Source organism: Xylocopa sonorina, chromosome 4 (genome assembly GCF_050948175.1).
Source record: "Xylocopa sonorina isolate GNS202 chromosome 4, iyXylSono1_principal, whole genome shotgun sequence".
Taxonomy (NCBI): Eukaryota; Metazoa; Arthropoda; class Insecta; order Hymenoptera; family Apidae; genus Xylocopa; species Xylocopa sonorina.
This window is the reverse complement of record NC_135196.1, coordinates 7,098,090-7,109,707: the sequence shown is the minus strand read 5'-3', so window position 1 is coordinate 7,109,707 and position 11,618 is coordinate 7,098,090. Positions and strand designations below refer to the sequence as shown.

At 43.1% G+C, this 11,618-nt stretch overlaps 2 protein-coding genes across 10 annotated transcripts in view; one reads left to right on the top strand and one right to left on the bottom strand.

Annotated features, from left to right (window-relative positions):
* The window catches only part of Nrx-1 (neurexin 1), a 345,279-nt gene that overhangs the window by 53,593 nt on the left and 280,068 nt on the right, over nucleotides 1–11,618 (bottom strand). For all 9 annotated transcript variants that reach the window (XM_076893320.1, XM_076893321.1, XM_076893322.1 and 6 more), the window contains 2 exons: nucleotides 7,099–7,421; nucleotides 5,195–5,486 (listed from right to left, as the gene is read on the bottom strand). In XM_076893320.1, the coding sequence (XP_076749435.1) occupies nucleotides 5,195–5,486; nucleotides 7,099–7,421 (615 nt within the window). The remainder of the gene's footprint in view (nucleotides 1–5,194; nucleotides 5,487–7,098; nucleotides 7,422–11,618) is intronic.
* LOC143422893 (uncharacterized) lies at nucleotides 2,780–3,683 on the top strand. Its single transcript, XM_076893866.1, has 2 exons — nucleotides 2,780–3,249; nucleotides 3,526–3,683. The coding sequence occupies exons 1-2, from the start codon at nucleotides 2,819–2,821 to the stop codon at nucleotides 3,536–3,538; spliced, it is 444 nt and encodes a 147-aa protein (XP_076749981.1). The 5' UTR covers nucleotides 2,780–2,818; the 3' UTR covers nucleotides 3,539–3,683.

Below are 11,618 nucleotides of genomic sequence, written 5' to 3'. Positions count from 1 at the left end.
TTTCATTTATTGCACCTACGGTATCTAAAACCAATAATCTGGAACTCAGTGCATTAATGATTAAAACGTACTTCGAAATCGTTAAGAAATGAATGCCAGTTAAATGAAATAAAATTATTTGTAATTTATTTGTAGCTTATTATTTGTAGTAAAATAAACTTATCGATCCAAAATATAGCACGAAATGAAAAGCCACGACAAAATGTCCCTTGCGAATATTCACGAATTCTTATTTCACATATAAAAGTCTATTAAACCGTTTATCAGCCATCGTTTCGTTTTATCACCATTTCATAGCGTTGTTTCGTTGGTTCGCGTGGAATTAAAAGCGAAACCAACAGACAAGATGGCCACGCAAGGTGATAGAACTGTCCCTATAAATCTAAATTCGCGTGCGAGGGAATATCGATTGTAGTAAAAAATCGTCCTTGCTTTTGGTCAGATCACCGGTATTCGCGACTTACATCCTCCACTTCATAGTGGCTAGTTTTTCGTTTCTAGTCTTCAATTTTCGTTTCTAGAATCACTCTCGGAAATATCTCCCACGATCGGTTCAACACAGTCAGTTTAATAAGGAATAGCATTCAGCGTAACAGAGGTTTTTCAGGTGTTAAAGTGTCAACGCTTTTAAGTAAGGCGCCATGAAGATTTGCTCAGTGAAAGCGCCATGTCTGGCAAGCTTTCTCATGATTGTTCTTACTGTTCACGTGACATCATCTAAATCCGAGTTAACCAACGAAGAAGCGAACCGCGAGAACTTGGAGTGGAAGCTCCTGAACAGCGAAGCGCGCCAGAATCGAATGTTAAAAAGTTATTCATCAGAGCACGGAATGAAAAGCGCTGACATGAGGTCGGTGGAACAGAGTGAAAATAAGGACGCGACTAAAGAGTTGTCTGAGGCAATGTTCAGAACCATTTTCGACGTGATGCACAAGTACAAAGAGTGTCCCAAAGGTCAGAAAGTGGATCAAACGGGGAACTGCACAGAAGAATTGTAAGTTTCTTTATCGTACTTTCGCATTATTTGATTTGAAACTTCTATTTACCCACAGTAGAGCTATTTCGTTGCAACCCTTTTAATGGAGGATGAAAATGAGCTCTCTAAGTCTTAACATAATTCATCCGATGATTACATTTGTCAGCGACTTACCTTTTTTTGTAAAAACATAGAAGTTGTTGCAAAAATCTTTATATTTTTATCTTTCATTATCTTTGCTTGATGCAAGTAATTGAATTTTTCCCGTGACTTCACTTTTATCACATTCTAGCGGCCCAGGCTCTAAATAGTTGTCTGTTTGAAGAACCGAATGGAACTTCTACTTAAATAGGCTATGACACGGACGTACATTATTTTCGAATAAGCGTTTCATTTTTCTTGTGAGTTTTCTGTTGAATAAAAGTATGTGCAATCTTTTTCTACAATCTCCTATACTTTCACCATGCAATGAACTTATCGATTACGTTGGGCAACTAGTCATTGATTAAATAGTGAATTTTTTCCAAATACTGCCGATCGACTATGCAAGCGTAATCCGTACCGATAAGACGGATATTTCCGTTTGATGATTTCATTCTCACTGCGCTGCGCGTTGTTGCATCGATTTTCCACTTTTCAACTTTATCTCGCAGCCCAGATGCACCGATTTGGCCAATCCCCTTTGACGTAACGCGATTTATCGTTTCGGGATTCCTGATGTTCACAGTGACTAATAAACTAATAATTTCGCGATAAAGTGTATCTCGTGACGTTATTTTATTACGATTCCATGAAGAAGGGGTAATTCCCGGTTCGAGCGTGAGTCTGCGAATTTTTATGAAGCCTCGTCTATTCCTTCGAGTCGGAGAAATTTAAGAAAAATTGATTTAAGTGAATTATTTCTTTTTTTTATACGACTCGAAGTGTTACTCAGTGTTTCTATGCTCGTCTTCTCTTAAATTCGAAGCCACCTCCTCGTTTATAATATAAAAATCGAATCAGCTTATGAAAAGTGTTTGAGAAAAGAGGCTACCACGCTAAGGGATGAAGGGAGTTAGACGCTATTTAAGTTGTTCGTTACTCGAATCCAATCTTCTCACAAAAATTCAAGCAACGCAAATTCAAATAACTTAGCTAATCCATTCTCTTTAAAAAACGAAGTCTCAAGTAATAAAAATATTATTCCTTTCTTTCGATACATAGCTATCACCCCAAATCACCACCCCATTGATAGTACTACAGTTCTTAAGACCTATATCCAAAACAACTCACCGCTTTTCATTTCAACTTCTTACAAAGAATCAAGCTATTTACGACCCGTTTTACTGCTAACTTCATCAATGTAAACTCAAGTCTGACCAAAGGAATCGCTCCGCCCTTTCGAAGTATTCGCGTGCCCCTCGAAAGCGTGCGACCGTCAGCCCCGCAGCCGCTCGCGACAATCTCGATTCGCTGGTGAAAAATTCATCGAATCGCTTATCAATCGTCGTTCGTTATCAATCGTTTATCTGAGCGTCCAATTAAACAACGAACCCCGGTGACGAAGTGGGAGATCGAGGCAAGGTGACCGAAAACTGCTTATAAATCTAATCTCGTTCCCGACGTTAGCATTGTGGTTAAACGCCGGATACGCGGCTGGTCTGGTAGCCTCTGTTCGCGAACTGGCTCTTTCTCGAATCAGTGCAGCAATCAGTCGTAGAAGTCGTGCTCGACAGTCGATAGTACGAATTGGCAGTTCGCGAGTACATCGCTGGTCTGTCCGAGTGCATCAGAGTCCGCGAGAACGGTCGCAGAGAGGTTCCAGTTCGCTGCTGATTTTCGAGACGCCTGTCAGAACGCGAGATGAAGAACTGGTCGAGAGTCGCGCCACGTTTGGCCAGTGCTTTCTTCGTTGTTATTATGGTCGAGACGTTGGTAACGTCATCGAGATGCGAGACAGCGAACGATAGATTGGAGAGGTACGTGCCCGATCAATGGAGGACCATACCGCGACAGTACCAGCCACCCCAGATCGAGATTCAGCTGCTCAAGAGTCACGTGTCGCCGGATAAGAAGATCGAGAGCAGCATCGAATACATATTTTCGAGCAACGATTACGCGAGACCCGTGGAGACGCAAAGCTCCGAGGAGAAGCCGCAGGAGAGTAACAGAGGCAGAGAGACGACCACGGAATCGTCGTTGATACCTAAAAGCATTTTTGACACCATTACGAAGTTCAATCCGTGCCCCGCGGGCCAGGCGAAGGACCAACTGGGGAAGTGCAGGGAAATCTTGTAAGTTTCTTATTGTACTTCAATGTGTTTTCAAAGTAACGATGAAAGTAAGCTTCTTTACTTTTTAATTACGAATAACGCAGCGTGAGGTTGTATCTTCGCGACTTTTTTTTATAGCGAAATAAATAACGAATGTGTAATTTATCTTGTGAGGAGTAGAAAATGTATGTAAAAGACTTTTAAGATACCGATTCCAGTGATTTTTTCTCTATCTTTGTTAAACACAGATGTTGACGTACGTGACGTAGTATTACCTTTATTCTTATCACGTTTCAGTGGAAAGAAGTGAATCGAGGAACACCTGTATTGAACCATGCCATCGAAGATTTGGACGTACCTGCGATTTTGTATCTGATAAAAACTTCGTTCACTACTGTTACATTCCTTCTACTTTTTTAATCAATTTTCTATGAAATAAACCTTTTTTTAAGAAACTATATAATCTCGTTGTTCTTCATTTTTAATTGTGGAGGATGCTTTTCCTTTTTTTCAGAATCACATACACACGTATAACATGGCTTATATATTACACGTCAGGATAGAAAATGGTGTATGGAAAATTTGCTTGCGTAACGCGTATTCGTATCGCTATATCATAGGTGGTCGCGTGAAAAGCTGGAATAAGTCGGCAATCACGAAGAAAACGGTGTCATTCTCAATAATTATACCAGATTTAATTACTATCGCAATAGATTTGCGTGTAACAGTGTTAACACGTTACATGAATTTATAGGACATCGTGTTGCTCGCGTAACGCGTACTCGCATTGTCGATATTAAGAACTGTCGCATAAGAAAAGCAGAAGAAATCGGTAACGACGAAGAAAACAATTATAGCAGACTGCGTTTACGTTATTTGTCGTGTTATACAAAAGTCTAGGTATTGATCTTTCACGAGACATCCGTTTTTGATGTCTTTTCCTGGGGGGTGGCCACCCCCAAGCGAAACAGGTCCACGTTCGATTCTACGATCGTCGTGTCAGTCGACGACGCGTTAAAAAGCGATTTTCGAAAGCACCACCCATCAACGACACCAGCATCGCCACGCGTTATGCGTACGTCGATATATCTGATTGATGATTTCATTCCCCGCGTTATTACACGGCGCTTATCGATCCTCAACTTTCGAACTTTATCTCGCGAGTTCCGATTTATTGACCCGGTCAATTTCTCACGTAGCACGACGGACGATATATCGTCCCAGGATTTTTGAAATCCACCGTCACCAGTAAAGCGATATCTGGTCGCCAAAGGTATCCAGATACGCTTTTACCCTCGTCGAAGGTCAACGATATTTCACCAAGTTAACGTTTTTTACTCGACCCCCACAGTTCTGTTCGAGTTCGAATGTACCGCGCGTTTCACGTACGAGGAGAACTCGCGTGATAAATTAAATCCCCGGCTTTTATAACGTAATATCGCGTCAGATTCACTTTTCGCGTCGCTGCGCGCCCTTTAAACTAAGATAAATGCACCGCGCGTATGCAGTTTATGCATTAGCTTAGCATCCGTGGATGATACATTTAAGTCGTGAGTAGGTGCGATGAAATTCCAGGCTGGGCTGGTAAGTTGGTTATATCCTCGCTGCGAATTTAATTAGGACTTTTGCGACAGCGGAACGCTTAAATTTCAATTAAAAATCGTCAACCCTTTAACACAGGGGCGTTACTACCGGATCGAAATACGACAAGCCACATTTCTACGTCAATTTCATCAAACTCTCTTCGTTATCGGTGCATATAAATGAAATATCTAAAACGTAGCCTTTCAGAACACGAAACGAACATTAATTATCGTAATTCGCGTTACGAAGCGTGAACAATATGGAGTCCATCGTTAACCTTCCTTTCGAACGCAACTAATTCTCGCTCTTTCTATCCCTCTTCAATCGCAAACGCTATCATTCCATTCGTTAAGTCACTAAAACAGAAAAGAGTTTTACTCACCGATATACAAGATCCCTCCCAGGTCAAGATTCTCGTTGCTTCCCTGACTGTTGACAGCGGTGACGTGGTCGTCGACGGCGAGCGTGTGCCTCTTCGGTGCAGGTCTTCCGATGCTGACCGCGTGCCACTTCCCGTCGTTCAGCCTGGACCTTGACGCGTCCCTGATCTTGACCGGACCGTCGCCTAAGTCGAACACGTAGTGCACGTGCCCGTTCACCAGCTCGACTGCGATGAAGTCGCGTTCGCGACCGGCGTTGTACAAGATCAGCCCGTTCGACTCGCGTGTTTTGAACTGAAATTCGTGGAACACCGAATTAGCGACGGAATGGTGCGCAACGTATGTGTTTACGTCCTTATCTCTGTAGTATTCGAGCGTGAATGAATTATTTCGGTTTTGGTTGTACGTGTCTTGTACACTGTGGTCGCCTTCGAATAATATTTGAAGAAATTTAATTTTAATTTCGAGCACCCTGTTGATCGTGTTGTCGTATATAATTTTTTAAGTAGTGTCATTGTATGCTATTTATATGTAAAAATGTATTACTGTTAATAAAAATGATCTTTAATATGTATGATATTCTATACGCCTTCTACTTTTATATATGTCTGTAACTATTGTAAATTAGACGCGTCTGATGGTGAATTAGAGCGTTTATCTATTACTATCCCAATAGTACACTGTTTCCTCGTACAATTATCCAATTATAAAATAACATCGATTATCAAATTTCACGCAAACCCTCGAATCACCATCAGCTACCGAATCAAAATCTAAATCAAACCACTGTTCTCAGTGGTTACCGGAAACGTCCAGACGAGGGTGCGCGACGCCCACTAAAGTCGTATCGAGGTACGTTCGACCAAGAAAAGCCGATCGTGCTTTTCGACGAGTATCAAAATAACGCAAAAGGTGCGAAAGAAAGAGAACGAGGGAGGGTGAGAAAGAAATACAGGAGGGGTGGAATGGATGGGTCGAAGGTCCGATGAAAGGGTGCGGGAGAGGCAGAGGGGCCTGTCAATTACAGATAGACGTAATTACGAAGGTGACGGCCAGAGGAGGTTGTCTGTCACTTGACACAGAAGAACGAGGGCACGATTGGGTTTTTCACGCGAGCCAACGTGACACGTGCCACGATTAATTCGAGAGTTTGTGCATTGGATCGCGAGCACCGAGACGCGGACAGAGAAAGAGAGAGGGTGGATCTAATTGGGCTTAACCTTTTGTGGGGTCGCGTCACCGTTGACATTTCATTTCCTCTGTGGCTCCTCAGCGGCTCGTGGATTCGAAAAGTGGACCGAATCGCGCTCGTGGCATATTTAAGCTGCGCTTCACGACGCTTGCTGTTCGAATGATACGCGCTTCGATGATGAGCGTTTACGCTCGAAAGTGCTCGCACGCTTACCTACTTACGAGGGAGCGTAATTCCGTGGGAACGTCTTAAACAACGGAGGTTAAGGTGATTTTATTCTTCAATTTGTTTCATATGAACTTTCGCGTATTAAAGTTGAATCGAAACACGAAATTCTTCCATACTTTATATCTCTGACTAATTCACTAGCCTCTCATTAATCAACCACTTGTTTAAAGCGAGAAATTTGCTTTAAAATTTGTGGAAATCAAAGCCACGGAAAAAGATTAATTAATTTAAGAATATTCGTTCTTTTCTTATTCGAACACACGATGTTGTATAAAAGGAAAGGAACAGAAAACCAGACATTTAATCCTTTGTATAATAGAAAAGAGCTCGTTTCATAGCTTTATAAAATCGTCATGGTGAAACGAAATAGAGGGTTCGATCCGGCTCGATATCGAGCCGAAGATTTTGCTAACAAAAGCAGAAAGGAGGGGAAAGCGAAACGAGAAGGGAGGAAAAAATAGAGGAAACTGTTAAAAAAATATTTACCTGGAAGTAGATATTCGTTTCCACGTACGCTTTCAGTACAGGTAATCCCACGAACGTGTGCTTTGACGTGAACGTCACCGGGTAGTGGACCGGATGGTTCCTCTTGCCGAATTTTCCGGTGACCCTGATGATCGGCGTTACACCTTGATGGGAGGACTGATGATTTCCAGAGCTACGCGCTATTTCCAGGTACGGGTAGCCGTTAAACCAGATTTGCTGAAGTTGACCGACGAAGTGCGGGATTTCCTCCCCTGGGTGCAAATAGCCGCCAACGTGGAGCGTTCGGAATTCCAGGATGCTCTGCTTGCCAAGCTGCGTTTCGGCTGTCAAAGAGAACGGACACGGTTTTTGTCGATTCGTTGCAAGTCACTAGATATTAAGGTTCCGTACATTTATCCATTTATGGGACAGTTCGAGGCAAATCTTTATTTAGGTTTCGTTCATATTAAATATTATCATACTTATGAATTAAACTTACGTGTATCAAACTAAATTTTTTAGAAGTATTTAGTTTGATGCTTTTAAGAATGCATGCATTTTGAAGTTTCAATTATTCTTTTCCATGAAATTTCTAGTGTATGTTTTTACAAGAATATCTGCAAAGCTGTCTCTGTCAAGTTTAATGTAGAGAAGATATTTCGAACATTATATTTTTTGATTACGTTGAAATTAGATTCAAGTATAATAAATGTATTAATATAATGAAAAAAGTGTAGTGCGAGTCACACTGAACCCGTCTGACTATAGACTGGTCATTTCTACTTACATAGATTTTCTACCTTTTCTAAAGGAAGCAATTCATTTTTATTCACAAACAAACTTTTGGTTCGTTCCAAAGCAAGTTCATACGACAAGTTGAATTAAAAATCGCACCACGATGGAAATGTATTTCGTCGATTAAAAATATCGATCCGTTACAACTCCTCCGTAAGAATCAGAAAGAAATAAAGAGAAGAGATTCTTAGAAAACTTCGATTTTCACAGACGAACGGAGATTGGCGTATTTTGAGAAATCAAGTGAATTTGTTCAGCCATTACTCTATTCGAGAAGAAATATCTTCAATCTTTTATTGCGACGAAAATCGATAGCTCCATAAACTTCTCTGTGTGAAAAACTTTCCCACCCGACAGGCTAAATGGGAACGGACCGAGATTAAGACAAAGTCATTAATAAGAATCCGGCTTGGCAAAGCGAACTACTCGGGAAAGTCGAACGGGACTCGGTACGAAAGTTACACGGGAACTATTTTAATTATTAGCCGGGCCTGGGATTGTCTCTTATCCGGTGGACAATGAAGGCTCGATATCGGGGCATTGTTCTTTGCGACCATCTTACCGGACCGACGCCATTAAGCTTAATTGTCCCCTGGTACAATGCACTGAACTTTGTAAATTAGTGCGATGCAAGTATCGACAGCCGTTGCCAATAAATCTACCAAGTTGTCCTTAAGGGGTGCTCGTCTAAGAGGGATTCTCATCCCTCTCCATTCGGTTCTCTCCATTGCAAAATTTTACGAACATGTTCAACTTATGCGGAATAAGAAAAGTTGCTTAAAATTCTCTGTATATAGAATACGAATATTCCTACAATTACTTTAAGCGAAAGTGGTAAAATTTCTCTTTCACCCTCCATAGCTATTACGAGAGTTAATATTTATATGCACAGTTATAAACAGAATAATATTCGATGCAACAGTTAAATAATATCCGATACAACAATCAGATGAAATTATATTGGACATAATAATCGTATAAAATAATAACATCGTTCAGTCGAAAAAGCCAATCACTCAAAACCGGTGGAGGACCAATTCCCGCCATTGATTTCCCGAATGGTCGGGCGAAATTTACACGTCCCGGCGTCCAGAAATAATCAGGGCCGTTTCGCGAATTCGTTCCCCGCGGCGGGACTCATAAATCGTCCGGCAATGTATTCTTTCATTTGCATAATTACACCAGCCGCGTAGCACGCGAATATCATCATCCGCGAAATTCGAATCATCCCTCCGCCGCGAGGGCGGGCGGACCCGGCGAATTCAATTCCCGAGTAATTTCCAAGTTGTTTCAGTCTCGATTCGATCAAACGATAAGCATTCTCCGAGTTATAATCAAATTCTCGCCCACCCCGTGCGAGAGTTACGGATGTAACCCTTTCGCCTGCACCCTCGCACCCTCTCTGTCTCGCCCTCCTGCTCTACCAATCGGTTGGAGCCTGGCGAAATTCGCCAGCGGCGCGTGTAAGTTCCGGGTACGGCGGGTAACTTCGACGACCGTTGCCCCGCGAAACTGCTGGGATCGTGATTAGACCGCGCGTTACATCCGTGGCCTTCGAGGAACTCTTCCATCCGTGGGGTTCGACTTGATCAACCGCGTCGAATCGCGGTTCGATGTATCCCACGGGTCGCAGTCCTGGTGTCGATCGACGATTCGATCGAACGCCCACTGAGCCTGTCCTGGCTGACGGTCGTTAGTCAAGGCGACGCTTAACGGATCACAACCAGCTGCTGGCATTGTAATTTCGGTCACGAGCTGGGCTCTGTTTATCGCTGGTCAACATATGGGGCCGCTCGATAAGAACAGCCAAATGGAACTAATTGATCGTTTATTGACTCTATCGAGAAATGTTTTATGGCTACGAGGTATAACCGTTTGTTCGATGGTGTTGCTTGAATCCTTCGATTTTTTTCATATCTTCAATCATTTCTTATATCACGATGAAATTTATTAATTGTATACAGTCAAGTCTTTTCATATAATCGATACTTTGTAGTTACTTTTCATTTACATTCGAGTGAATATAATCTCGATATTTCTAAAAATATTTAGTTTCCCGTGGTCCTTGAGTTTTAAGACGAACGAAGGGAAACGATCCGTTCCACGGTTTCCTCCTTTGCGTTATGGTGTTCTCGATACGAGACAATACCGTACGAATTTCCACGCACAGCTGGTGCTGGTGGAACGCGAAGCATCTTTGTTCGAGGCTGGTCCTCGCAAGCAACAATCGCAAGGACGTCGTGCACTCAGGCTCGCGCAGTAATTATCCTGCGATCGATGCCGGTGACGAGCAACGAAGTGAAGACCGTGCGGAGCTTATGGCGATGCCGCACGGTCAAGCAATTTAGGGTATTGCCACGTAACTCAATATTGCTGGCACTCGCCATCCATTTAATAGGCTGATCTGGGGAGTAGGCCAGCAGGTTCGGGTGTCCCGCTTTATTGAGCCGCCTTGATGCTTTGGAACGAACGTGCGCGCACTTGACAATGGCCAAAGACTCCATTTTAGACGCCACTTTGCGGTCCGCGGCCATTACGACAGCGTTTGATACCTCCATCTGTTCCATTTACCGAGTTACACGGTATCGAGCGTTTGGCGTTTTGATTTTCCTCGTTGGAATTAAATCCTGGGGAAAGTAATTGAGGATTTCGACGCAGAAATCGGATTGCGTCCATTTTTCGAGTAAAGTGAGATCGATTTGGTACCAGAGGAGTGATGGATATGCGGTTTAACCCTTTGGATCTGGTAAAAAATAGAATTTCTGTACACAAGTACATTCCTCGCTTCCACCTGGTCATGATTATTACTACTCATAGGATATTATAATAATTTTTCTAAAAACATATGTAGAGTGCAAACGATTCTGAGTGTGTGCGAATGGATATACATGGACGACAAAGAACGTCTGAAAGGCAATAAATAAAGTAACTGCGTGCGACTGAGTTCGAGAGTCCAAGGTGCAAAAGAAGAGTGACAGGACCTGGCGACAGGATCGTCCAAGAATGATAAGGATGCTGTGTACGTGATCGCGAGCGTCTGAGCTGCATCAGCAATGGATGCACGAAGAATGCATAGGCAACAGGGTGAATCTGAGAAACGAAAGAGTCAGTGTTCAACGAGTAGCGATAGAGAAAAGATCAAGGAGTATTTATCTCACCCCAAACAACCCTTACACCCTCTCTTCCCTCACGATTCCATCATTGCCTCCGCTACATCGCCACGCTAGACACTAGCGACTAATATCCGCGTAACGAACCAGAATGAACTCCATGGTGACTCACTGGCGACGCAGAATGCCACTGGTTGCTCGAGAGACCGTGTTCGAGACCGCGTGTCGGCGCGATTGTGAAACCCAATTACGCGTAGGCGTAACGCGCGTCGTGCGTGCATCTACGACCTCGGTTATCGTTTATAGACAGCGATACACGGCCGTCCTAGATACGCTGGGAAGCGCATACATTACGGACAGCTTTACAAGAGATTGGACGCGGCGGCATTGAAACTTTACGCCAGAACCCGAACAGGCCGATTGGATTTTCCGGCTAGGGGTGGCCGCCGCGCGCGATAAACGCGGGGACACGCGTTCACCCTCTTCTCGCCGCCTCCGATCGATCCAGAACAGCACGCGTTCGAAACTATGCGGGAGTACTCGTTCGGAAACCGTGTTGCGAAATTTCCAAATTGTTTCGAGATTACCATCGGGGAGTTTAAAGGGCTTTCCCGGGGGAGCTGAAAATTCTGCTCT